General features: G+C 49.5%; 2 protein-coding genes across 2 annotated transcripts in view; both read right to left on the bottom strand.

Annotated features, from left to right (window-relative positions):
- LOC102444169 (cytosolic phospholipase A2 gamma-like) overlaps nt 1-27,794 on the bottom strand; it is an 89,400-nt gene that overhangs the window by 35,253 nt on the left and 26,353 nt on the right. The gene's annotated exons all lie outside the window — the stretch shown is intronic.
- LOC102456630 (cytosolic phospholipase A2 gamma-like) lies at nt 926-25,885 on the bottom strand. The gene is made up of 19 exons (XM_075911859.1): nt 25,542-25,885; nt 22,522-22,667; nt 22,071-22,184; nt 19,526-19,668; nt 17,954-18,152; nt 15,895-16,003; nt 14,617-14,757; nt 13,288-13,341; nt 12,797-12,859; nt 11,699-11,822; nt 10,980-11,101; nt 9,866-9,985; nt 9,163-9,478; nt 7,870-7,963; nt 7,579-7,665; nt 6,918-6,990; nt 6,051-6,205; nt 5,211-5,379; nt 926-3,579 (listed from the first exon to the last, which is right to left on the bottom strand). The coding sequence occupies exons 2-19, from the start codon at nt 22,603-22,605 to the stop codon at nt 3,410-3,412; spliced, it is 2,337 nt and encodes a 778-aa protein (XP_075767974.1). The 5' UTR covers nt 22,606-22,667; nt 25,542-25,885; the 3' UTR covers nt 926-3,409.

The following is a 27,794-nucleotide window of genomic DNA, read 5'->3' as shown; positions in this document are numbered from 1 at the left end:
TCCATTTCTGTTAGCTTCTTCATAACCATCCATTCCAGAGAGAATGCGACACACACGCTCGCTGTATGCGCTGTCCTGAGAGCAACTCCATCTTTTCCCCCCCAATGGGGTTGTTCTCGTGTGGAAGGAAACCACAGTCACACTTAGGCCTCAGAAAATATTTCAGAAATCCCCACTTGGTCACCAGCGTCTTCTCATAGCTGGGAGGTGGATTGGTCTGCTCTGCCATGGGTGAGGAAGCAGATGAATCAGCCAGATTTGGGTGCCACACGTTGAAGAAGTGGACAATTTTGGCAGCGCTGAGTTCAGAGGACTCTGGGACGGCAGCATTTTGTTTTTACCCTAAGCAAATTGTGACTCGCAGGGGAGAAGAGGGAGCAGAGAGAAAAAACTGGAAAGGAGGGACCTGGATCAGAGTGACCTAGACACATTGGAGGATTGGGCCAAAAGAAAATTGAGGAGGTTGAACAAGGACAAGTGCAGAGTCCTGTCCTTGAGACAGAAGAATCCCAAATACTGATACAGGCTGGGGACCAACTGGCTAGGTAGCAGTTCGGCAGAGAAGAACCTGGGGATTACAGTGGATGAGAAGCTGGAGATGAGTCAACAGGGCGCCCTTGTAGCCAAGCAGGCTAACGGCATATTAGGCGACATTAGGAGGAGCATTGCCAGCAGATCCAGAGACATGATTATTCCCCTTTATTCAGCTCTGGTGAGGCCACATCTTGAGTATTGTGTCCAATTCTGGGCCCCCCACTACAGAAAGGACGTGGATGCATTGGAGAGGGTCCAGAGGAGGACAACCAACATGGAAGACATGGCCTATGGGGAGAGGCTGAGGGATTGGGGCTTGTTCATTCAGCAGAATCTCAGTAACCCGTGTTTGGTTCTTTGAAGGATTTCAAACCACAGACAGGAATACTTCTTCTTAGGGTTAAACAAAGATTTTTATTTTCCAATTTACTTTTATAAGTAATTTTTCATTGAAAACAATCCATTATCTTTGATTCTTTTAAGACAGCATAACATACATATACAAATCGAAAAACAGTACAGTTAAAAAGCAAGAAATAACTCCTCCTGCAGCTAAAACCCTCCAGATGTACCTTTTTAACAGTTAGTGGAGTTGTCAAATATATAATACTCACAGTCAGACAGAGAGAAGCGTTGTTTAGATTCAGGAGATATTCTTTTCTTTATTCTTCCTTTCAGATTTTTGGTTGCAACTTATGACTGGTGTTCCCCTGGGAGGGAACCACTTGGTTGATCAGACCCGGCTTTTGGGATTCTCAACCCATCCATCCAAATCTGATTCCGTCCAACCTCATATACATTTTTCCACTTGCCTGACTATGCTGACATCAGTCTTTTTGCGTCTATTTTTGCCCTTTAGACTTTTATCTGCTCCATTTGGGGTTATTGCAGACTGTGTTACTTTACTTCCCGAAAAGCGGGGTTATTATTGGTCATCCAATCAAATTCTGGTTTTTTGTTTGTCTCCTGTATCCTACCAATGCTTCCTTTCCTTTGCTTACCACTAACTTAGTGCTCATTTGGCATTCTGGGTAGGCTTTACCACATCCTTTCACACAGAAGAGAAGAGTGAGGGGCAATTTGAGAGTAACCCTCAACTCCCTGAAAGGGGGTTACAAAGAGGCTGGCGAGAGGCTGTTCTCAGTGGGGGCAGAACAAGGAGCAATGGGCTCAAGTTGCAGTGGGGGGGTCTAGGTTGGAGATTAGGAAAAATCTCTTTCCCTAGGCGGGTGGGGAAGCACTGGGATGGGTTCCCTAGGGAGGGGGTGAAATTTCCATCCCTAGAGGTTTTTAGGTCCTGGCTTGACCAAGCCCTGGCTAGGATGATTGAGTTGGGTTGGTCCTGCTTGGGGCAGGGGGCTGGACTGGATGACTCCTGAGGTCTCTGCTGGCCCTGGGATTCTAGGATTCTAAGAAGACCCTGATACAACGTTCTGATCCTGCGTTGGGCCAGGGGTTGGACTCGACAACACACTTGCATTCTTACAAAACCTCTGCTGCAGGATCCTTGTAACTCACAAGCACCACTGTCTCTGTGGCCGTGTCACACCCTCCAAAGCTGGATAAAAATCCCAGATACAGTTATTGACCAGAGCTGAGGCCTCTTTCTCTCCCGTGTCCATCTCTCTCCACAGCAGCCTGAGTATTTCACTGCCCTGTAGCAACTGCCCCAGGGTTCCTCCCTGTTTGATGCAACTCCCACGGACTTCCGCCCCTCGCGCTGTCCTCGAGTAACAGTGCCACTGAAAGGCCTTGTGGTGTAAAGCAGCAAGTCCGTGTGAGCGAGGGGATCCGAAACGGAGTGCAGTCCTTTGTGCTCTCGCTTACTGGGCAGCCCTCCGAAGGTGGTAGAGCAAGGGTTGGCTATTGCTAGCGATGAGGCACATGGGGTGAAAAATGACAGGGCATTCCAGTTTATTTATTGAATATTCATCACGCAGAAGGAAGAGGATTGCCAAGGGTTATTGTTACACATGGCACAAAAAATAATTTGGAAGTTAATAGCAATAAAAAACCTCAGCATTGTAAATAGCAGTCCAGGGTCTAACCTCCCTGTGAATCATAGAACCATAGAGCTGGAAGAGACCTCAGGAGTCATCCAGTCCAGCCCCCTGCCCAAAGCAGGACCAACCCAACTCAATCATCCCAGCCAGGGCTTGGTCAAGCCAAGACTTGAACACCTCTGGGGATGGAGAAACATCATAAGCTGCAGTGAAGTTATTCGACATTTATCCAGGGTGTAAATGAGATTGTTAGATGCCTCACTGCTCACCACAAAACTCCTGTCTTATTTCCTTTCCTTCCGTAAACTAGGAGAAACCAAAGAGAGATCTTGCAGACACGGGTACTTGCTAGCGTCAATGTCTGAGTGAAAGGGATGTACGGTGACCAGATAGCGAGCGTGAAGGAGCTGAACTCTTTTTTGGAGTGTGGGGTGAGGGTAAATTTGAAGAAAAAGCCCTTCGTATCTGAATGGTCTCAGCAGTATCACGCTGTGTTGTCACCCAAGGAGGCTGGTGCATGAACACTGACGAACCAACATGTATGTGTAAGTGTCTTACAAATTCTATCTACGTTTCATAACTTTTGCATATGAATTTATCTATGAATTAATGAGAAGTCCTGTGGCACCTTAAACACTAACAAATTCATGTACATAGATATATAGTATAACATGCTTTCCTGAGCAAAACCCACATCTTTAAGTGGGATGATTTTCAAATTATCCATCTATGTTACCATGAACTACTATTGATATATTTATTCATCTAATAATCATCATATACTATCTATCCCCACGCTCCATCCATCCATCCATCCATCCTTGCATCCAGTTTTCTGTCTTTCCCGAACAAAAAGAGATGTGTTTTTAAAATTATTTGGGGGTGAGTGAGGACACAATTTGCTTGATTTCCTCCATAATCTTATCCACGTTGTTGGATACATTCTTCTTCGCTTTGGTGAGGAGTTCTTCCATATCTTTCTCTGAGTAAGACATATTTGTGGTGCCAAACTTGTCTCTGCACTGCTTTATCTCGTTTGCTCCTAAAAGAGGTGGGGAAGTGCAGAAGAGAGGAGAACAGCGGTTTTGTTTGTACACTTCTCTGGCACCCAAAAGCACAGAACCCTGCGCCTAAAGAGGCGGGGGAGCAACTCCTGACGTTTTCATAGAATCACAGAAATGTGGGGCTGAAAAGGAGCTTGGGAGACATCTCTTCCAGCATCCTGCGCTGAGGCAGGACCAACTGAATCTAGCCCAACCCTGAAGGGTGGTTCTCCAACCTGTTCCTAAACCAGCTCTTGGGGATTCCCCTCCATCCCTGGAAGGCATTCCACAGCAAAACTACCCGGATGTTAAAAAGGTTTTCCTAGTCTCCCCCCTCCACAAAAAACAAACAAACAAACAAAGATGTGACTGGAGAACTAGTGCTGTTATCATCATCTCTCTATGTATTTTAGAGAGTTTGTATATTTGTCCGTCTGTCTGTGACTCCAGCTGTCTGTGAGTCTGTGTGTTCAGGAATTCCTCCTAAATTATAAGAGCTAGGATCCCCAAATGTGGGAGGCAGCTTCCTCTCACCCTAACTTAACACAAGGGCAGGGTTTGGTTGTGCCAGGACAATGGGAAGTGCCTGGAATGGGGTTGTTTTCCCCAACACAGAAAGGGAGGGGCCTGAGAGCAGTGACAGGTTTTGACCACAGGGGGCAGCGAGCGCAGGGGAGAGCTACACTGCAGAGTGACCACAGGGCAGCGGCCACACCAGGCAGTGAGGGGCCAGCTGGGGTCGGTGCTCTCCATGCTGCAGACCCCCAGCCTGGGTAAGTGGCCTCCTGCCCCCAAATCCCTCCCCAGCTTTCGGCCACAGTGCCAGAAAGGGGTGGCCACTGGCCAACAGCCCCTTCAAGCAGCAGTGCTGCCCCCTCAGGAGCTGCTGATTGGAGGGGGCAGCCAGCCCAGCCCCATCCCACCATGGGGAGTCACCTGGGGGGACCAGTCAGCCCAGCCCAGCCCCACATCTTCCACTAACACAGACCTGCCAAAGTAGCACAGTGCTGGCCTCCAAGAGGAGGAGTAGAACCACCCTCAGTACCATGGGCAGGCCTGGTAGTGCCCCCCCCATGACCTCTCAGCCACCCGGCCTCAGATCTCCCTTCTCCATCCTGGATCTTGCCCTCAGCCCTCTCCCCACATCCCATCCCCCACCCTGACTCCTGCACCCCCACCCTCTGCCCTGAGCCTCTCCACATATCGTAGACTCCTGCCCTGAGCCCCCCATACCTACTAGACACTTGCCCTGACCCCATTCCCCAAGCCCACCCACCCCGCCTTGATTCCTGCACCCCCGCAGCCATAGCCCCCTGCCCTGAAGCACCCAGCAACGCCAGGAAATCTTCCAGCGTTTGTCAGAGCACAGGCCCGGGGCCTGATCCTGCTGGCCTCTGCTCAGCACATCCTCCTGCAGCCAAGGGAGGCAGAGGACTGTCTCCCTTCCCCCGCTCACATCTCTGGAAGCCTGGGATGGGACAGCAGAGTCTGGTGGCCCCTCTGAGCAGGGATTTTGTGATGCCCAGAGTTATTCTGTCCTGGCGGTGGCTAATCCAGCAATCAGACACCTAAGTACCATGAGGAATCCACCCCGCAGAGTTGCAGCAGAACACGAGCACAACTCACTTACCGGGGCAGTTTTCCATGTTGAAGAGCGGGAAGTGCATGACGGTGGGACCTGTCTTGCCCTTGAAGACGTAGCAACTGGAGGGCTTGTCTTTGTCCTTAATCACCTGGGGATCTACCGGGGGAAATGGGATCCGATTTTTCTTGCAATACTCGGACGCTCTCCTGATGGTCTGGGGAAGAGGGAAAAGAGATTGTAAAATAAACCATCAGCATTTCCACTCGCATCGTATGATCCCACTAATGTGGCCAGGCTAGAGCGTTAGAGGTGCACCTAACCTGAGAGACACAAGCATTCCAAGGAGCCTCTATGGAACTGACTGACAGGACCTCCCCAGGCACGACCCGATTGCCACATCCCTGCAGCCAGAATCGTTGTGTAACAGCACTTACACTATGGCTGTGGGATTCAAAACCTCCCAGGCTGGTGTCACAAGGTGGAGGGAGAAACATTGTTCCCCTTGACCTCTGAGGACAGGACAGGAAGCAAGGGGCTGAAACTGCAGCAAGGGAGGTTGAGGTTGGACAATAGGAAAAACTTCCTGCCTGTCCGGGTGGTGAAACACTGGGATAAATTGCCTAGGGGGGTTGTGGAATCCCCATCTCTGGGGATATTGAAGAGCAGGCTGGACAGACACCTGGCAGGGATGGTCTAGACAGTGCTTGGTCCTGCCGTGAAGCCAGGGATGGCAGGGACTGGACTTGACCTCTCGAGGTCCCTTCCAGCTCTAGTGTTCTAGGTTTCTACGATTCTATGAGTTTCTGATTCTACGATTCTGTGGTTTCTGCCCTGTTCTATCCCAGTTCAGGCTTTGGGCGACATCACATAAATTGTAGATGTTACCTCGAAGGGATCCCCCGAGCTGAAGTCAAAGGAGAGGATCAGTTTCACGTTCCTCTGTGGGCGCAGCACCAAGGGGTAGGCGGAGTTGATAGCAAGGCCGGCGTCGATCAAGTAGATTAATTTTTTGTTGGTCAAGCCAGTGGCTTGGGCCTTATCTGCAAAAAATGCACCCAGGTCTTGTTTTCGGGTGAGGATTAAACTCCCTTCAAAGCTCCAGGAAGTGTCTGGCAGCTGAGTGAGCAGCTCCCTTTGGGGAACAAACAGAGAGCAAATCATTGGGATGCTCCTGTTCTGCCTGTCTAGGAACTCAGCGACAGGCCGGCTGCTGCTGCTAGGCGGGGGCTGGGGAGACAGCTGGGCTGCCTTGACTTTCCCAGCACTGAGAGCTCGCAGAGCTAGGAGGGAATCCCTAGAAGCATAGGGATGAGATCTGCCTTCCTTCCACATTGCCCTGTGAGATGCTTACCCACAATGCTTTGCTTTCTCACCAGGGGAGCTAGCCACATGGCCAGGAAATGCCGACAATGGGAGGCAAAAAAACCAGGTTGCCTGATTTTCACTTCTGCCTGTTGACAGCATCTTCGTCTCCAAACGTTCTCCGTGTCGATACAGCCTAAGAGCCGCAGCCTGGCAGCCATCCTGCCCTGCTCCAGGTCACCGGCGCGGATGCCTGGCCTCTGACGCTGCTTTCAACCCTCAACACCGGCCCCGGGCTTTTCACACCAGCTCAGACTAGGCATGACTCCTGCTCCAACCACTAGGCATTAGAGTTGCCAGATGGTTTAACAAAATATACTGAACCCCCCCCCCAAAAAAAAACACACTGGGAAAAAATTTTGTTGAGCAAAGAAAAAAAAGTCACTGTACCTTTAAATTCCCACACTCCTCGGTCCCCCCGCCCTTGCCAGACATGGTGGTGGGAAATGTCCCCATTGGCCTTCTGGCAGAGGAAAACAGAAAATACCCAACATTTTACATGTCCGGTATTTTCTGTTGTTTTTTATCAGATGGAAGGTGCAATTACCGAACCAGACACCTGGCAACCCTATGTAGGCAGGGCTGCCCCATTCCGGTCACCGACAAGCCCCTCATTCCAAGCGAAATGAGTGGGAGTTAGGTGCCGAACCTGCTTGGATGCAGCGCCTAAATACCTTTAACAATCTGAGCCCAGGTGTCTAACTCCCATTAACCCTCCGTGTCTATTGACATTTTTAGGCACCGGAACTGTGCCCAGAGGTTCACCTTCAGCTACACGGAAATAAAAACATTTCTCGGCCTTGCCGGCTGTTCAGAGTTGTCAACAGGAACTTGGGGCATATGGCCACAGAAAGGAGGCGTTAGGTAGGTTAAAAGAGACAGAATTTGTGAGAGATTTCATGACATCTTCTCAGAGCTTTCAGGGCTACAGGAATGCTGCCCTCCCCAGCACTCTCACCCACCCCGCACCTGACCCTCTGTTGCCCACAGTCATAGTGCCACGGGGGTAGGGCTCCACGTGGAAAGCGCCAGTCCAAAGGAGGTTGCTCACCGCTTCTGTAGAGGAAGTTGTGGGTGGTGCCCCACGTCCAGGTGATGAGGCAGAATGCGATTTTCCACAAGAGATTCGACATGTTCCCTATGAATCCTGGGGAGGCAAGAGCAAGGGGAAGGGGACCCGAAGGGGAACGTCAATTCAAACAAAAAGCTGGGAAGACTCTGTGGACACATTCGGCCTTTCCCCCCTTGAACATCGGTGGGTGGGCAGAGATGGGTTTTGTGGATCCAAAGGCCCCCAGGTAGCTTAGTGCCCCTGGCAGAGTAACTGCTTTGAACTCAGCACTTTGAGAACCCTCCTCTCTCCCTCCGCCCCACAACAAGGCGCATTTCTTTGCATTTCCATGGGTAAAACTGAGGGCCAGGTTTGAGATGAGCCGCTACAGGATGGGGATGGGGTTTGAGGAAAGAGCAGCATTCGGGAGAGGGGCTCGCTGGGTGAGCAGTGACCGGACAGGGCCAAAAACTGTTTGGGGTCAGGAGGAGCTTGTGTGGGCAGGGTCTTTTCCCAAGAAATTGGACATTTAAATTCCCTTCCCCCAGAAAACACAATCGCCTCTGCCCAGCTGCAACCCCATGGGGGGAAGTGAGGTGGGTCAGAACAAACGGTGATGGGACTTTTCAGCTTAGAAAGGAGAATCCGAGAATCCCAGGGCGGGCAGAGACCTCAGGAGTCACCGAGTCCAGCCCCCTGCCCGAAGTAGGACCAACCCAACTCAACCATCCCACCAGGGCTTGGTCAAGCCCGGACTTAAACACCTCTAGGGATGGAGATTCCAGCCCCTCCCTCGGGAACCCAGCCCAGCGCTTCCCCGCCCGCCTAGGGAAATAGTTTTTCCTGGGGATATAATAGAGGTCTGTAAAATCAGGACATGTATGGAGAAAATGTGTAAGGAAAAGTTATTTACTTGTTTCCATAACATAAGAACTAGGGATCACAAATTGAAAATAATAGGCAGCGGGTTAAAAACAAATAAAAAAAAGTTTTCCTTCCTGCAGCGCACAGTCAACCTGTGGAACTCCTTGCCAGAATAAATTGCCGAGGGTGGTTGTGGAATTTCCATAATTGCAGATATTTAAGAGCAGGTTACATAAACATCTGTCAGGCATGATCTAGACCAGGGTGGCCAACCCGCAGCTCATGATCCACATGCGGCTCTTCTCCCCCAAACGAGTGACTCTCAAATCCTCTCCTGAGCTCCCCCGCATGACCCCTGCCCCCCCCCCAGCTCTCCCCAGCAATCGGCTCTCCTGTGCTCACTGGGGTGGCAATTCAAAATGGTGCCCAGGATGGCAGCCATTGAACAAAAAGCCTCAGTTTGTTTCTTAAAGGGGCAGCCTCTTTTTTTTCTCAGCAATTCTGATGCGGCTCTTTGCAGTTTTTCCACAGCTGTTTCAGCTCTTTGTTAAGTGGGTTGGCCACCCCTGATCTAGACAGTGCTTGGTCCTGCTGTGAGGGCAGGGGACTGGACTTGATGACCTCTCAAGATCCCTTCCAGTGCTCGTGTTCTGTGATTCTATGAATCTTTGTTTCCTACCCTTTAACCAGATCGTGGTGATTTTAGCATTTTATTTTTACCCCTTAATCTGAAGGGGAAACCAGTGGAAGAAAGAACTGAAACATCTGAAATGCTGAATTACACAGGGAAATAGTGAAACCATCAATTTTCTCCCTTTTAGACACCTCTGGTCCTTTGCTCCCACATGTGAAGCAGGAATTTGGAAATTTGGAAGCCCGTCTAAGTGACCAACGTTTGTACAAGACTTGCCTGCAGCTTCCTGTTCACATTCCCAGATGAAGTGAGCTATCTCCCAAAATCCTTCTGTCACCATCTTCCAGTACGGGAACGAAGCCAGGTCAGAGCTCGTCAGGTGATGATTTCTGATACTTTCTTCTGCATAAATAATGGGTGAAATGAGCTTAGACGGGAGATAAGTCATAGAAGGCTCATTGGATCAGTTTCAGGGCACAGGGGGCTAAGGCAGGTGTGGCAGCCACTAAAAAGCAATAGGTTTTAGGGTTTTAGTTTCCTCGGGCTCTTTTGAAAACCTGAGCCTGTGTGTACTGGACCAGCCACGGGAATTTGTGGAAATACTGGCAAACACACAGATATTGTCAGCATGCAGCAATTCATTCATTCATTCCACAATTCATTTGTTGACAACAATTCATTCATTCAGCAATTCATGACATCAGACATTACCTACGGCATCACAGGCACTAGGTTTACATGATTAGACAAAGGAACAGGCAGTAAATCTAGTCCCACCGATCCACTTGCCTCTCTGGGTTTCCATTAGCTCCCTGAAGACTCTCTCGCATTCTTTCCCAGGTGAGTCTTGCATGTGAACCTCCAGGAAGAGGATGACACCCCAGCAGTGGCCAGAAGAACAGTGAGTAGCTGGAAGGAACGAGGACATGATGTGGCCACCAGGCTGCTGTTAATCCTGGTGGCCCCACGGGTGCAGAGGGGAAAGTCTGATGTCCCCAGACTCCAAAGTCCCTTGGGCACTAGGATGCAACAGCCCGTGGAGGGTCAGAGCCCTGGTTGCTGAATATGTCTGTACGTGGTACATCAGGCACACCTGGAGAAGGAGGTGTGTAATGGTTAGAGCTCCCCTCCCCCAACACCTGGTTTATGGCGCCAGCCACCTGGAGCAGACCAGGACAGCGGTGTACTAAATTCAGGATAACCCTGCTCCGTCAGGGATGATAAACATTTGGCTGCGTGCATTTTCTTAGGCTCCCTCAGTATCTCATGCCCGTTCTGCACAGGGAGCTAGCACAATACATGTCATGGGAGCCCCCAAAGACCACAGGCTCTGATAAAAAACCGAATCAGGTTTATTGTGGAACAAAGTGCATTAATAGTCATCAATAGCCAGACAGCCCAGAGCCCTGATGCGTTTGAACCCATGACAATGGACTTGGCTCGGTCACTAGTATGGATTTCACTATCGCCCCCCAGGCCGGCCAAAGAGCTGGGCTGAATGGCCCCCACATTGCTAGATGTTTGCAAAGGTGCTCAGACTCCTTTTTCCTAACAGGAATCAAAATAAAGAAATGAAGAATAAATGCTTGTTAAAAACTTACTCCAAGACAATGCAAAATGATTTACTTTCCTGGCATTCCTCTTCACCATGGACGGGTACAATGTTGAAAGCCGTTATTTTACTGGACAAATGAGCATCATGTTTTGCTTTTACCTCTTAAAGTGGGGGAGGGGAGAAGAGAAGAAGAAAGAACTGAAACACTCGAAATGATGAAATAGTGAAATGACCATTTTTTTCTCCCACATGGGACACATCTGGCGCATTGGCTCCCACATCTGGAGGAATAATTTGGGAAGTCCAGACACCGTCTGTCTAAGAGACAGCAGAGTCTGGAAGACTCACCTTGAAGTTGAGTTTTAAAAACCGCAATGAGTTTAGTGAACACTGCCTTTTTTTTCCCCCACGTCGCTGAACTCCAGGTCTTATGCACCTCGCAGCACTTCAGGTAGGAACTCTTGGTTTTCCTACCTGCTCAGAGAATGGGCAAAGTTAGGTTAGATTTGAGACGACCAATGGGAGGCTCATTCAATATGCTTTGGAGCTCAGGGATGTTCAACGGGTGCAAATGCAGTTGTGGTGGCCACTCAAAAGCAATAGGATTTACTGGTCAAATTTTCCAGGCCCTTTTGCAAACCTGAACCCATGTGTATCAGAATGGCCACGGGAATTTGTGGAAATACTGGTAAGCACCAGAATATTGTTAGCATGCAGCAATTCATTCATTCATTCATTCATTCATTCATTCATTCATTCACCCACTCACTTCATTCATTCATTCGTTCATTCATTCACTCACCCACTCACTTCATTCATTCATTCGTTCATTTGCCCACTCCATTCATTCATTCATTCGTTCATTCGCCCACTAACTTCATTCATTCATTCGTTCATTCGCCCACTAACTTCGTTCGTTCGTTCATTTAGCAACTCATTCAAAGCAATTCATGCTATCTGATATTTCCTAAGGCTCCAAAGGAAGGAGACTTTGGACCCAGTTTGAAAATCCCGTCTTGCTTGATTAGACACAGGGACAGGGGATCAATCTAGCCCCGCTGAGCCACTTGCCTTTCAGCACTTCCTTTAGCTGCCTGAAGACTCCCTCGCAGTCTTTCCCGGCTGAGCCTTGTTTGTAAAGCTCCAGGAAGAGGCCAGCGCCCTCGCAATGGTCAGAAGGAGAGTGAGGAGCTGGAAGGATCAAGGACATGATGTGGCCACCAGGCTGCTGTTAATCCTAGTAGCCCCATGGGTGCAGAGGGGAAAGTCTGATGTTGCCAGACCCCCCCAAGTCCCCTGGGCGCCAGGATGCAACAGCCCGTGGAGGTCAGAGCCCTGGTTGCTGAGTGTGTCTGTATGTGGTACATCAGGCTCAGCTGTGAGCTCAGTTGGGTTCGGCGGCTGAGCCCGCTCTAGGGAGGGAATTTGTGCACGGTGGGATCAATCCACGTACGTCCGAGAACCACAGAACCTGAGAGACCTCTTGGGAGATGCAAACAGCCCATTCGAACCATCTAATTGCCCTGGCCTGCCCTGAGGCCCACCCTGCCTGCCAAGATGTTCAGTCCTCCTCACCTGTCTGCCTCATTATTTAGCACCCTGTTTGGTTTCCCCCCAGCCCTCACTTGCATTGGCATTACATTTCTCTTCCTCTCCCATAACTCCACCTCCAGCAGATGCTCAGGGTCCTCTCCCAGAAACTCCACCTGGGGTCAGATGGCAATGGTGGGTAGATAACTTGGAGCTCACTCTACCCTGCCAATGCGCAGTGGCTGGATCTCCCCAGAGAAAGGTTCTTCCCCTTGCGGACTCTTGGTGCGTCTCAGAAATTCTCTTCCATTGGATACAAGTTCTGTGGCAGGCAGACGTTAATAACTGAACTTCGGGATGGTCATGACTTCCCAGCAGGCCTGGCGATACTTTCCTAACAGCACTTCCTGCATTAAAAACTGCCAGCTGGTCATCCTTTAAACTTTCCACAAGAAACTGATCATTCTGACAAGACTCCACAACCTCTCAAAGGCCAGCCCCTAGTGAGATTTGAACTCACAACCCCTAGTTTGACAGGGCTATGGAGTCTATCTCACCATAGCACCCTAGAACTGGAAAGGACCTTGAGCAGTCCTCAGGCTAAAGAAAAACCTGCCAGAAATGCAATGACCTACCTGCTGTAAAATGTGCACATTGCCGGGTTTTTTTCAGACTTTGGAATTTTTCCTTAATAAGATCTCAGAAAAACAAAACAAAACACATGCGTTAGGAGTTGTTTCTCACAGCTACTGTGCGTTAGTGAACTGTGTAATTGAGGAAATCTTCTTCAGGGTCTGAAATGTGAGGTGGAGTCATTTTTTTCATTAAATTTGGGGTTGTGTTTGAGCTAGGTGTCCAGGACCTGATTTTGGTCCGGCTTCCGCTGGTGTAATTCGGGAGGAGAGCAGGCAAGAGGACAGAATTTCCACGTTGTGGGAAATTTTGGACATTCTGAAATCATGCTGGTGCCAATGCAGTGACTGGTAGCAGGGGACGGTGTCACTGGGATGAATGGTAAGGAACTGGGACCATTGCTACAGAATGGTGGGGTGGCTCTTCCATGAGAGACCTGTTCCAACTCAACGGATGGCCCAACCCTACCTTCAATAAGCAGAAATGTCAGTACCTAGTAAAAATTTTATGTTTTCCTTCATGCTTCCAGGGGCACTTCCCCAGATACCTGAAAATAAAAAGGAAAAGACCTGATTTGCCTCAGTGGAGTGACAATGGCATCAAGACCCTCTCTAGACAGTGGACCATTGGTAGAAAAGTCCAGGGGGCGCTGGCAGATCAACCTCCGATGGGCTATGTGCTTTTGCAACTTGGTTCACTCATTGGTCCTGACTGAAATCGGTTATTTTAAGTAGAGGTGGGCAAACGTTTTCCCATGGGGGAGGTCTAGGTTGCAGATTAGGAAAAACAATTTCTCTAAAGCCGTGTCCACACTCAGGGGTTCTTTCGAAAAAAGAACTTCCCCTGCATCCAGACTCAAGCCGCGTTCTTTCGAAATTATTATTATAATTATTTCGAAAGAATGCGGCTTTTCTTTCGATGGCGGTAAACCTCGTTTCTCGAGGAAGAACGCCTTCTTTCGAAAGTTCCTCTTTCGAAGGAAGGCGTTCTTCAATGTAAAGAGGCCGTCTTCGAAAGAGAGCATCCAGACTCGCTGGGTGCTCTCTTTCGAAAAAGCGGATTTCCTCTATCGAAAGATCCGCCTGCTGTCTAGACGCGATCTTTCGAAAGAGCCTCTTTCGAAAGAAGCCTGCAGTCTAGACACAGCCTAAGAGGGTGGGGAAGCGCTGGGCTGGGTTCCCTACGGAGGGGGCGGAATCTCCATCCCTAGAGGTGTTTAAGTCTTGGCTTGACCAAGCCCTGGTGGGATGGTTGAGTTGGGTTGGTCCTGCTTCGGGCAGGGGGTTTCACTCGATGGCTCCTGAGGTCTCTGCCAGCCCTGGGATTCTCTGATTCTTTGCATCTCCAAATACTTTTTTTTCCCTCAAAATTGATTCTATGAAAAGGACCATTGGAAGCAGAGGAGACAGCAGGACAGAGGTGTCCTCTGGCCACGGGCAGTGGCTGTGAGCGGGGTGCGGAGGAAGAGGAGGGAGGGGTGCGTTAGAGGGACGTCATTCTGTGGGGCAGGGTGGGGAATGGTGGCCAAGGACCCCCCATGGACTTTGGAGGGAGAGTTTTGCTTGTGGTCAGATGTGCTTGAATCCCGACAGTGGGGCTCTCTCTGCTCTACACCAGCTGGGTGCATGGGAGAGGGGACGTTTTGCCTCTGGGCTGCACCCAGGGGTGCTGTGTAATGTTCAGGGTAAAGACTCGAGGTGGTTCTCTGTTGTACTGTGAAACAGGAGCCCCAGATATTGCACCGAGCTCTTCCCACTGCCAACCCCCATGGCAGGACGGTTACATCTCGCTCAGCAGGGAATCAAGGGACTTCGCGACTCACCTTGCAAGTAGCCGATGTGTTTCTCTTCCCTCTGTTCTCTCAGAGTCCCACCCTGGAATTTGCTTCCCAAGGCCTTAGTGCTCACGAATGCCCCACGGCCAGAGAGGCCAGACTCATGGGGGGTGTATTCAAACCAGGGCCCTAGGAAATAGAGAGAGGGAAAGAACATGAGAAAGTAAGAACGGCCGGGGGGGGTCAGACCAAAGGCCCGTCCAGCCCAGTGTCCTGTCGGCCCACAGTGGCCAGCGCCAGGTGCCCCAGAGGGAGGGAACAGAACAGGGAATCATCCAGTGATCCGATTCACCAGCCCTGCCCAGCCTGGCAAACAGCCATTGATGGACCCAACCTCCATGAATCTATCTAGCTCTTTATTTGACCCCTGGTCTTCACAACCTCCTCTGGCAAGGAGTTCCACAGGTTGACTTTGCGCTGCATGAAGAAAAACTTCCTTTGGTTTGTTTTAAACCTGCTATTAATTTCATTTGGTGACCCCTAGTTCTTGTGTAATGGGAACAAGTAAATAATTATTCACTTTCCCCTCAGCAGTCATGACTTTATAGACCTCCTCTTTAGTCTCCTCTTCTCTAAGCTGAAAAGGCCCCATCTCTTTAATTTCTCTTCATATGGCTCCCGTTCAAATTCTGAACCATTGTGGTTGCCCTTTTCTGAAACTTCTCCAAGTGGTGTGTAAAATGACCCCTTTGAAGGGCCAGTTTTCTGTTCCCTTTTTGTCCGTGGGGAATAAGTTCTCAATCCCCCTTCCTCTCTGATCTATTTACTCCATTCCATTTTTCAGTCTCTTCTTTCGTCCATGGTCATTTTCTCCTGTGACCTCCTCCTCCTAGTGTTTCCCTCCTAAGCCATCATGTGCTGTCCTTGCACATCCCAGAATCCTTCTTGCTGTGGGGCCCCTTCACAACCCATCCCTCAGTCCAAAGAAAGGTGGAAAGGGAAAATGCATCATAACATGTCAAATCTAAAAACGATGCATTTAACGGTAGAGCCCATCGAAAAGGGAAAAGCAATGTCACGTTTTCTGACGTTTCCCAACTTCGTCTCTTAAACACATTTGGCCATTTATAATAGGTGTATTTAATAGACATTTGCTTTGTTTTCAACGTCACTGTTGAAATAATCATGGGACATTTTTGGTTTTTTTACTTTTTTTTGTGGACAATGAAGAACGTCAATAACCATTTTGGAAATGGGGGTAATAAAATTGTGATTGAAACTTAGGGAGAGATTGGAAAGGTATGAAAAAAATCCACATTTCTTTACCTGGGTTTGTTTTACTCAATTTGCTAATTTCTATTGCAGCATAGATGGGGTAAGGGTTAATCCCTTTTGTGGAGGCATCTGTGTGTTCAGATAACTTGGTCTGATCATACTGGAAAGGTGAGAATTGATTAGTGCCGAAAGAGAAAAGTTTTGGTGATGTTCCCAGAAATTCTGTTCCTTGCTATAGATTGAACCTCTCCAGTCCAACACACTTGGTTCCGAAGAAGAGAATTTTCCGGACGACGGGAGGTCAATATTGTCTATCCACATTACTAGCACTTCCTCTGCTTGCTGGGCTCTTAGAAGACAATTCGGGGTAAATTAGAGCTAAATAACAGCACAGAACAGAGAGACAGGGTTGGTGGCTATAAACAAAGTTGATAAGACCGTTGGAAACTTGGCCCCACCCATGATAAGTGGACATCCAGCTAGGGGTTCTGGACTGGCGAGGGTCAACCTGTAATTGGTTCAGGCTACCATTTAAACCGAGACTACCATCATCTTCATCATTTTCCCCTCCTTCTAGCATGCACTGTGTTGAAAAAACAAGCAAGTCTTTACAGGCTATGCTGGAGATTTCCAAATGGGCTAAGGGAATTGGACCCAGTTTCAAAAATATTTGGCACCTAACGATGCAAAGCAGCATCTAAAGGGCTTTTCAAAAGCATCTAAGCAAGGTCAGTGCCTTAAGACAGTGTTTCTCAACCTTTTTTTTTCATAAAGTACCCCCAGTCCCTACAGTTTTCAGACACACACACAAAAATTCTACCTTTGCCACACATTTGTTTAAACAACTTATTTGTAGCCGGGTGGGTGATGACATTTTTGGGTGTAAAAAGTACAAAAATAATCAAGTGCTGTAAAAATTAAAACAAAAATTCAGTTTTCTCCAAATTTCAGTTGTGTTAACGTACCCCCGAGATGTCTCTCAAGGACCCCTAAGGGTACTTATACCATTGGTTGAGAAACCCTGCCTTAACAGATGTCTATGCTGGAGAAAAACAGTTTGCTTATCCGATTGAGAGAAATACCGTTTATTAAGATGATAAGAATATCGGTGTAGCTGGAGTGGCAGAGGGGGAGGCTCAGACCTCACATAGATGAGTCTCCTCTAAGTAAGAACTACGCTTCCAGCTCCATTACCTAAGTTCCATTCAAATTAATAGGAATTAGGTAAATCCAGGCGAAACATTTTTTGTGAGTAGTAAATTCAACCCAAAACAAATATTTTTGGAGTTCTGAAATTACTCATGAATTCGGTCGAATGTGGTGAATTCTTTCATCTGAGAAAAAAATGCAAATTAAAAATTGAAATGCTTTCTTTGGGCCTGTTTGAAATGAAACATTCCAACTTGGTATTTTGAAATGGAATTTTGCTGGCCACTTTAGCTAATAGGGAAAAAAATCCCATTTCCAAAAAGTGACTTGAAATTTATGAAAATAATTTTAGGTTAAATAATCTTTTGGAAAAAAATAAATAATGAATCCTAAATGGTCAGTGCTGAAGAATCCACCATAAAACTTGATAAATTGTTCCAATAGTCAATTACCCTCACTGTCAAAAATAGACGTTTTAGAGTCTGAATTTCTCTAACTTCAACTCCCACTTACTGGACTGTGTGAAGCCTTTTTTTCCTGCAAGATAGAAGAGCCCATTGATAAAAATTCAAGAGTGTGATTGAGTATTTCATTCCTTCTAGCTCTTTTTCACATCAATTTACATTCCAGAAAGCCCAGGATTTTGGGATCAGATGCTAGGGTGAGATTGTCACAAACATCCAAAGGATTGAGTAGTCAAATTCCCAAGAGTTTTAATGGGAAATGTCTCCCCAAATCCCTAAAACAGCCTGGAAGGTCTCATTTTAGAAATGTTGAAATATCACAGTGATCTTTGGGAGCTCCAGGGAGGAGGCTGAGACCTACAAAATTACCAGGAGGGGTCAGAAACCTTTCAAATGTGAGCAGGAGTTATTCATCCTTCCACTCTTTTATTCCTGTATCCCAAGTACTGCCGAGAGAGAGAAAGAGAGAGAGACTCTGGATTTACATGCAAACCTACCAGTTTCAATACACTACAGACAAAGAAAGCGACCCAGACGTCGGTCAGAGAGAAGAGTTCATCTTCAGCTGCCTTTATCACCAAATCAAACTCGTCTTTAATATGCCAGGAAGTCTTGGAAATTTGGTCAATGAAGAGTCTTTCCGAGTCCTCTATGTTCTCTGCCCAGTCTTTCTCCTTGTAGAGGGTGGACATGCACCTTGGAATGAACCAGAGAGGGGTGTGGCTGAGACTAAGGACGTAGAAGAGGGCACCTCCCTCCCCCTTTTCATCTTCAACCTTCTGTTTCTCATGCAGAACGATCATCCGGGCAAGTTCTAACACTGCTGTGACTTCACAAGAAATCCATCCGTGGCTGCCTGTCACCATGGCCACTAGGAAATTCATGTCAGTCACAGGGAGAGAGCCAAGACCCTCTGCTGAAAGCCAAGGCTAGGGGGAGAGGTAGATACGCTGGAGGGTAGGGATCAGAGTCACCTAGAGAAATTGGAGGGTTGGGCCAAAAGAATTCTGAGGAGGTTCAACAAGGACAAGTGCAGAGTCCTGCCCTTGGGACGGAAGAATCTCAGGCTTTGGTACAGGGTGGACAATGACTGGCTAAGCAGCAGGTTGGCAGAAAAAGGCCCTGGGAGGGACAGAGGAGGAGAAGCTGAGGATGAGTCAACAAGAAGGCTAATGGCATATTGGGCTGCATTAGGAGGAGCATTGCCAGCAGATCCAGAGAAGTGATTATTCCCCTTTATTTGGCTCTGGTGAGGCCACATCTGGAGTGTTGTGTCCAGTTCTGTCCCCGCTCCTCCCAAACGCCCCCACTAGAGAAAGGATGTGGATGCATTTGGAGAGGGTCCAGTGGAGGGCGACCAAAATGATTGCTGCTGTCCATGACCTAGCTACTAAAAGTAAAGCGTGCTCAGATGGAGAATCATGGAATCCCAGGGTGGGCAGAGACCTCGGGAGTCACCGAGTCCAGCCCCCTGCGCAAAGCAGGGACAATCGCAACTCAGTCACCCCAGCCAGGGCTTGGTCAATATGGGACTTAAACACCTCTAGGGATGGAGATTCCACCCCCTCCCTAGGGAACCCATCCCAGTGCTTCCCCACCCGCCTAGTTTGTCCTAATATCCAACCTAGACCTCCCCCACTGTAACTTGAGCCTATTGGTCCTTGTTCTGCCACCTGCCACCACTGGGAACAGCCTCTCGCCAGCTGCTTTAGAACCTCCCTTCAGGAAGTTGAAGGCTGCTCTCAAATCCCCCCTCGCTCTTCTCTTCTGCAGACTAAACAAGGCCAGATCCCTCAGCCCCTCCTTGTAGGTCATGAGCTCCAGCCCCCTCTTCACTTCTGTTGTCCTCTGCTGGACTCTCTCCAATGCCCCCACATCCTTTCTGTAGTGGGGGGCCGGAATTGGATGCATTACGCCATGGTCCCAGAGTATGGTGTAGACACACCCCTATGTGCTTCTGAAGACGTCACTCACAACGCATGGAAAATGTTCAGGATTGAATCATCATAAGAATGCTCCAACTCTTCAGGAAAAGTTGTTCATTCTCCCTTCTACAGACCTGCACCTACCAGGTGGATCCCGACACCCCGCACAGGTACATGGCAGCATCCAGCAGGCTCTGCTTCTTCATCTCCACCAAGGTTCCCAGAAGGGCAATCGTGGCCCGCAGGCCCCCACCCGATCCTAGCACGGCGATAATGGGCATGGTCTCCTGGGAAAGGAGAAGAGAAAATGACAAATGAAAGAAGAACGCCGAGACCTCTCTGGTACTCAGCTCTGGTTACAGACCTGTTCGAGAAAGGGATGCATGTGAGGGCCTACAGGGCACTTGAAACCCCCTCAGCAATGCAGGTTCCTAACTCCCTTTGGTTTCCATTGGACATGGAATGTGGCTCAAACTTACTAGAACTTTTTACTGTTCTCCGTGTCTATGACCCTTGGTCTCCATGATTCACAGGAGCCATAACTGTTTGTATCTTGGAACAAATTGTTTGGATTAGTCCTGCCTAGCGCAGGGGGCTGGACTTGATGATCTTCTAAGGTCTCTTCCAGCTCTATGGTTCTATGAGTCTATGAAATGTGTCATGTAGAAGGACTCGTCTCTGTGCCCTCAAAATGTAGGAAAGGCAGCTGCTCGGGAAATGATTTTTATTCCTATAAAATGTGGCTCTTTCTTTCTTGGAGGAACCAAACTGTTCATCAAAAAGTTAGGGAGTGGCCACCTCCAAAACCCAAAAATGATACTCCTGTTGCCTACCTACCCCCTTAAGATCAACATTTTAAGGTTGAAATTTTAATTTTTTGTCCGTAATGGACATTTTTTCACAAAATCGAAAGGTTTCATCCAAGAGGCATTGAATGCAAAATCAGCCCGTTGTGGAAATAATGCGCTAACAGGGTCAGTGAGCAGTAGAGAGACTGACCCTTGAGCACCAAAAAAACTAAGATCACTCTCCCTTGAGAAGACGGTTGTGAGGAGGAAGCAGGGAAAGTTTCTTAAGCTGGATCTGCAAGGCCCAAAGAGAGGAGACGTCCCTCAGGTGTGTCGGGTGTGTAGAGCTCCCTTCCTTCCAGGATTACCACTTTTTAATGCTAGGTAACTCTCCTGGGGGGTTCCCCACAGCTCCACCATGTCAGTAAGAGAGGCACCACAGCAGGTAGGCAGCAGTAGTTGGCTTTTACCCTCTGTGTAGTTCAACCAGCAGAGGGCGCTGTGATGCATGTAGGAAGCATGTTACGCAATCCCCATCCATTACTGGTATTAGCAATCTGTCAGTCAAGGATCAATAGCTCACTCCACCCAGCTCTCTCTCGCTCTAATGGCCCCTTTCCATCTGTCCTCTGCTGCAGACATGGTCAAGCTTCACAATCACACAGCAGAAAGTCTTCAATGAGCACTCACTGAATACCTGTGCACCTGGAGCCCTCAGCCCCAGACAGGCCTGTGGGGCAAAGGGGGGAATTTCCCTGGGGCCTGGTGATTCCAAGGGGCCCAGTGATTCTGGCTGCTGCTGCTGATACAGCGACAGCAGGGTGGCCGGAGCCCTGGGACCTTTAAAGCGCCACCGGAGCCCTGTGCAGAGTGTTCTGGGTCGCTCTTAGGGCTGCCTGCAGAGATGGAGCTGCTGAGGGCTGCGGGGAGGGAGGGCATGAACAGCACTCTGGGTGGAACAATGCATTCTGGGAGGTCCTGAGTGCTGGTTGCCCCTGCCCCTTCAGCCCGAAGCTCCGTCCCTTCTGAGGGGTCAGAGCCAGCCCCACCCCATCCCAGCTCACCGAAGGCCCTGCAGAAACTGGACCATGCACCTCAATCACTGCACCCCTGGCTGAGGTACTAGGGCAGCGGTCTCCAACCTTTTCAAGCACGAGATCACTCTTTGAATGTAAGAGCCATCCAAGATACCCTTGTCCTGCCTGCTTTGTGCCTCTTCTCCGAGGCCCCTCCCCGGCTCAATCCATCCTCCCTCCCTCCCCCATCCTCCTTCCCTTTCACCAGGCGGGACAGAGGGTTGGGGTGCAGGCTCTGGTCTTGGATTAAGGGATTTGGAGTGAGAGAGGGGTTCTGAGCTGAGTTTGGGGCAGGCAGTTAGCATGGGGGGGGTTCTAGGTGCAGGCTCTAGGAGTATGTTTGGAGGAAGGTGTACTGGGGGCTCAGGCAGGGGTTTGGGGTGCAGGAGTGGTTCTAGACTTGGATTGGGGTTTCGGGATGTGGGCTCCAGCTGGGCCCTGCTTATCTCAGGTGGTTCCCGGCTGGTGGGCTAAGGCAGGCTCCACACCACTCCCCAAAGCAGCCAGCAAACTCCCTCCGAGTCCCTCTGCTCTGTGGAGACAGGATACAGAGAGGGACAGGGCACCCTGGTATCAGCACCCCCTTCTCCCTCCCCTGCACAGAAAGCAGGAGGCTCCTGAGGGCAGCTCCAAGGCAAAGGGCAGGAGACGCACCGCAGAGCGGGAGAGGCATCTGAAGTATTGATACTTGACAGCCTCTTGGCTAAACCAGCCAGGATCCCCAGTCAGAGGCTCCAAGATCTACTGGTTGATCCCGATTGACTGGTTGGTGACCACTGTATTGGAGCGTTCTCCTTAGTGCTGTAGGGCATGACGGAGGCCTACCTCATTACAGGCAATACCAAGGCTCTGGAGACAGCTCTGGACTTTCCCCTTTCTGTTCCCACTGGCTTCCTTCTCGCCCTCTGAGAGCTCCTGGGAGAACCGGACAGTGTCATCCTGCCAAAAATAAAAAGCCAAAAAAATCTCCCAATTGATCTCTTCAAAGGCTGCCGGGAAGTGGAGATACAGGGGATGGGTGCAGCTAGCACAGGACCCTCCGAAATTCCCTCTTAATATTCATCTCATGCCTAGAGATCTCAGCCAAGATCCCAGGCAGAGCTGGGCAAAAGATCAATTTTTGTGTTCACTGGACGTTCTGAGAAATTGCGGGAGGAGGGGAGATGGAACCAGTTTGAGTTGAACCCGATTCAAACATGGTAAAAAGTTTGGTCAAATGGAAAGAAAGCGACTCTGGGCTGAACACAACACACTTCTCGTCGAACAAATACTTTACCATCCTTGACTCGGACATTTTCACCGCTTCTTCCAGGTTTACTTGCAGAGCTTGTGGGGAGATGGATTTCTTCCGGCAGCACATACTCTTGAAGGAGTGTCTAGATGGGAGGGACAGGGCAAAATCAGACAGCTGTTTTCTTCTTTCTGTAATTGTTTCATAGAAAAGGAACATTGAATATAGTAACATTGGGATATTGAGCAGAAATTGAAAAAGTAAATAAAGAAGGTAGGAGCCCAAATCCCACTGAACCTCAAGCTGGAAAAGTAAAAGAAAACAAACTAACATTGAGCTTAGTTAGTTTAGAGGTTCCACTTTCCAAATATAAAGGTAGTACGTAGCTTGACAGCATGCGTCATGTTACAGCTTTTGAAAGGTTTTAATGCCCCCTTATGTTCTGCCCTCCCTCGACAGAAGAAAATATTTAAACTATTTTATGAAGTGGAGATTGTTTAGAAAGCACTCGATAGAAAACTTCATCGGGGAGTCTTATGTCAAGGCAGGTAGAGAAACACGTCAAAAACTTTCACTCGTCCGTATGAGGGAAGGTAAAGAAGAGAGTTCTTTTGAAATATTAAAAGAGCACAAGACATTTAAAAAGGGCCTTGAAAGAGAGGAAAGGCCAGATGGTAAAGAGGGGCTGTGGGTGAAAAATTGCTAAGTACAGAAAAGCAGCAGGGCAGGGAAGGAGGGACAAAGAGCTAACTTACCCTTGAGGCCGTCCGGGGAAAGACAGAGGCTCACAGCACCACGGGGGTAGTTATCCCACCTGTGTGCTGGACCAATCTGCATCACAATACCCACGTCTTTTTTTAAAACCAGAACTGTCTCCCTCTACTCCGCCCCCTCCCCTCCCTTGAACCATCTTGTTCTTATCTAAAAAACCAGTCCCCAGGTATTTCCCCATGATTTAGCTCTTTTACATCTGCGTTTCAGTGAAAAACCTGCAGACAGACAGACCACGGTCAAAACCTCAGTAACAAACTATATATGAACAACAAGGAGTCTTGTGGCACTTTATGGACTAACAGATGTATTGGAGCATGAGCTTTCGTGGGCAAAGACCCACGTCGTCAGATGCATGAGGTGGAAATTCCAGAGGCAGGTATAAATATACAGGCACATGAAAAGAAGGGCCTACCAATCAAACAATGTCTAGAAATGTTTCTCTCTATTTCTTAGGGGGGAGAACTGGAAGCTGCGCGCTTTTACAGCAATGTGGGTGTTTGCAGAAATAACATCTGTGCATGTGTGGGCCAGAAAGAAGAAGGCTGCTTCTTCCTCATGGTTTAACAAATTCAGGTGAAAGCTAGGTGACATTTTGCACAGGGATGAGTACTTAAAAGACAAGCCCATCTGAAGATACATGCACTAGAAACATTTCCAGAGTGGTTTCAATATTAACTTGCAGAAACACCTCCAATGGTGAGTAACCGCTGGTTTATATTCCCCTTATTCTGTACAGCGGTGGCTCAGAGAGAAGTTTATTTCTCCCTCCTGTGTTTTAACAAACACATGTAAAATTCTATTAAGCTTCGTAAAGGAACAAACCTTTTAAAAGCTATTTCGGAAGATTTCTTCCAGAAGATTTCATTACGAAATTAGCCTGCAGTGTAAACGCACCCGAGTGATTCTCTGATTCTATGATTCTCAGTGCTTCTATATACTGTATAATATATATAATGGGCACTAGGGGGCAGCAGAGGGTGGGGGCGGGGAAGGGGCGGCTATACCGTATAATGGGCACTAGGGGGCAGCAGAGGGTGGGGGGAAGGGGAGGCTATACTGTATAATGGGCACTAGGGGGCAGCAGAGGGTGGGGGAAGGGGCGGCTATACTGTATAATGGGCACTAGGGGGCAGCAGAGGGTGGGGGAAGGGGCAGCTATACTGTATAACGGGCACTAGGGGGCAGCAGAGGGTGGGGGGAAGGGGCAGCTATACTGTATAATGGGCACTAGGGGGCAGCAGAGGGTGGGGGAAGGGGCAGCTGTTGTATAGAAATGTCAATGACCCCCAGTGATGGGTCCCCCTTGGTTTGAATCCTTCCCTGTTGCTGCTTCCCCTCCCCGTCTGGCCCCCAGACGATGCCTGGAGTTTTCTGAGCTGGCATTTGAAGGTGCTTCCAGAGGAAGGTGCCCAAATCCCAGAGGGTCCCTAACTCCCCCGGTCCCGTGGCAGCCCAGCCAGCGGCCCCCAGCCGGCGCAGCCCAGGCGCTGGGCTCCGGGGGGGTCTGTGTCCCCCCCCCAGCAACCCAGGGAGCTCTGGGGGGAGTCGCTCCAGCTCTGCCCAGCTCGGGAGGCTGAGTCGCCCTGAGACCATCCCTGCCGAGCCCGGCTCCGTCCCCGGTACGGTGGCACTTTGCCATGTGCCGGCGTCCCGAGCTGGGAGTCTCCGTCCCATAGGGCCTGGCCCAGCCTGCCCCTTTCCCCGCCCTCCAGTGCCGAGAGCATCTGCAGCCGGCAGGTAAGAGCCCAACAGCTGGGAACTCCTCCCCCAGGACTCAGCTGAGTCCTCTGCTCCCACTTCCGGCGTCATGGGCTGTTATGATTCCCAGCTCCTGCTCTAACCACTAGATCCTGCTGCTCTCCCAGGCTGGGTCTAGATTTTGGAGTTTTTCGGGGATACCAGAACTCCACTGCGTCCAGGGAAGGCATCTGCTCTTCTGCTTTGTTTTTTTTGAGGAAGAGCAGACTCACTCTTTTGGAAGCCCCAGTCTTCCTCGCTGCGCAGGGGAGAAGGGCTCTTCCGACAGAGGAGGCTGTTCCAAAACTCGGCCCCGTGGAGACGGGTGAAAGTTCGGAAAAGCCTCGTCCGACAAAACGATGAGAAAAAGGCGCAAGATGCAGAGCCATTTGGCAAATGTTTTCCCTGTAGAACTGGGTAGTCTAGGGGTCCCCTCCGAGAGAGCCCAGGACTCTCGGTTCCTCGCTGCTCTGCCTTGAGCCTTGAACTTCAGGCGACCCTCAGACCAACCATTGGGAATTCCTCCTGCCCCCCTGGCAGGGTCGTTCACTCACCGTGTGCTGGGGTGAGACGTCAGCGGGAGAGACGGACGGGGATCCCTGCAGAGGTGGAAGCAGCCGAGCCTCGTCCTGCGCCGTGGTCAGTTATATGGGGTTGGCTGGGCAGGCAGCCAGAGGGATACAGGATGTGGCACACGGCCAACAAAGCCAGTCACGGGGTTTCTAAGAGCGGGGAGTGAAAGGAGATCACCTGCCGGGGGTGGTGGAGAGCGGAGATGGAACCGGCTATGAAGTGCTGCTCGGCAGGGGCAAGCCAGCCACAGCGCTCCTGGAAGGTGACCTTCTGCGTGGGGAAGTTTTGCACCCATTGCTGGTCGTCCCACCGCTCCAGGACCAGCCCGTCCCACCACGCCGAGCTAGTCTCCAGCCTCCAGATTCTTCTGGGTATGGTGGGCCGGGACACTACATAAGAACATAAGAACGGCCGTACTGGGTCAGACCAAAGGTCCATCTAGCCCAGCATCCTGTCTGCCGACAGTGGCCAGCACCAGGTGCCCCAGAGAGGGTGGACCAAAGACAATGATCAAGCAATTTGTCTCCTGCCATCCCTCTCCAGCCTCTGACAAACAGAGGTCAAGGATACCATTTTACCCCCTGGCTAATAGCCTTTTATGGACCTAACCTCCATGAAATTATCTAGCTTCTCTTTAAACTCTGTTATAGTCCTAGCCTTCACAGCCTCCTCTGGCAAGGAGTTCCACAGGTTGACTACACACTGAGTTGGGAAAACACCCCACCCAGGGCTCATAACCAAAGCCACAAGTAAACATCTCAGCTCATGTCGGTTGGGCACTGTCCTTTGCCCCTCAGGTTCTTACATCCTAACTAACAACATCCTAACAAAGGCTAACAACACATGTCGATGGGAAAACGAGCTTTCATGGGCCCAGCCCACGTCTTCAGATGCCCAGAGGGTTCATCTGAGTGTCCACGAAAGCTCACGATCCCGTCTACAAGTGTTCTTATTCTTTGGGGTGCTACAGGACTATTTGACAATTCACATAAGACAGAGGCACCTAAGGAAGCCTTCTTAGCTCCACTCTTTGAACAGTGGAGTAGGGGGAGAAACAGGTCAGACCAGTCCAGGCAGAGGAGCGAGCAAGATTTCAAAGGGCTGGTCATTCAATCAACTAAGGGCTCATCAGATCATCATGAAAACATGGCCAGGTCCCCCACTTGAAAGATGGGGGGAGGGTAGGAAGAACTAGTGGAGCGAGGTAACTAGTGGTGGGTTCCAGGGATCTGTAGTGGAACCAGAGCTGCTCAACGAATCATAAATGGTCTTGAAAAAGGAGTAAACAGAGAGTTGGCAAAGTTTGCAGATGATACAAACTTACTTAAAATAGTTAAAAGTTGCCTGGGCAGAGTTTACAAAGGGACCTCGCAAAACTGGGTGATTGGGCAACACAAGGGCAGATGGAAATCAGTGTTGATAAATGCAAAGTAACGCACTTGGGGAAATACAATCCTTGCTGTACAAACAAAAAAGATAAGGTTCAAATTAGCTGCCACCACTCGAGCGAGAGATCTTGGAACCGCTATAGTTAGTTCCCTGAAAACACGTGTGCATTGGCAGTCTGAAAGCAAACAGAAAATTGGGAATCCTTAGCGGACCACTAGCTAAATAGGAGCCAACACTGGGATGCTGTTGCAAAAAAAGCAAACCTGATTCTGGGCAGCATGAACAGGAGTGTGGTGAGTAAGACACGAGAAGTCATTCTTCCGCTCTGCTCTGCGCTGGTTAGGCCTCAGCTGGAGTATTGTGTCCAGTTCTGGGCACCGCGTTTCAAGAAAGCTGTGGAGAAACTGGAGAAGGTCCAGAGAAGAGCAACAAGAATAATTCAAGGTCTAGAGAACATGAGCTAGAAGGTAAGCCTGAAAGAACTGGGCTTGGTTAGTTTGGAAAGGAGAAGACTGAGAGGGGACATGAGAGCAGCTTTCAAGTTTCTTAAAGGGTGTCACAAGGAGGAGAGAGAAAACTTGTTCTCCTTGGCCTCTGATGACAGGACAAGAAGCAATGGGCTTATGCTGCAGCAAGGGAGGTTGAAGTTGGACATTAGGGAAAACTTCCTGCCTGGTGAAACACTGGAATAAGTTGCCTGGGGAGGTTGTGGACTCTCCATCCTAGAGATATTGTTGAAGAGCAGGTTGGACAGACACTTGTCAGGGATGGTGTAGACGGTGCTGGGTCCTGCCGTGCAGGCAGGGGACTTGAGTCGATGGCTCTCGAGTCCCTCCCAGTTCTCG

Source organism: Pelodiscus sinensis, chromosome 30 (assembly GCF_049634645.1).
Source record: "Pelodiscus sinensis isolate JC-2024 chromosome 30, ASM4963464v1, whole genome shotgun sequence".
Lineage (NCBI taxonomy): Eukaryota > Metazoa > Chordata > Testudines > Trionychidae > Pelodiscus > Pelodiscus sinensis.
Note: the sequence above shows the minus strand (reverse complement) of the source record. Positions and strands in the feature narration are given on the sequence as shown.

Excerpts from the sequence above, each read along its gene's own strand:
- LOC102456630 (XM_075911859.1), bottom strand. The coding sequence starts at position 22,605 with ATGTGCTGCCGGAAGAAATCCATCTCCCCACAAGCTCTGCAAGTAAAC. Across the intron at positions 19,669-22,070 it reads TTGGTATTGCCTGTAATGAG|GAGACCATGCCCATTATCGC; the intron begins GTAGGCCTCCGT and ends CTCCTTTCCCAG. Across the intron at positions 7,666-7,869 it reads GAGAGAGGAGGGTTCTCAAA|GGAACATGTCGAATCTCTTG; the intron begins GTGCTGAGTTCA and ends CAGGATTCATAG.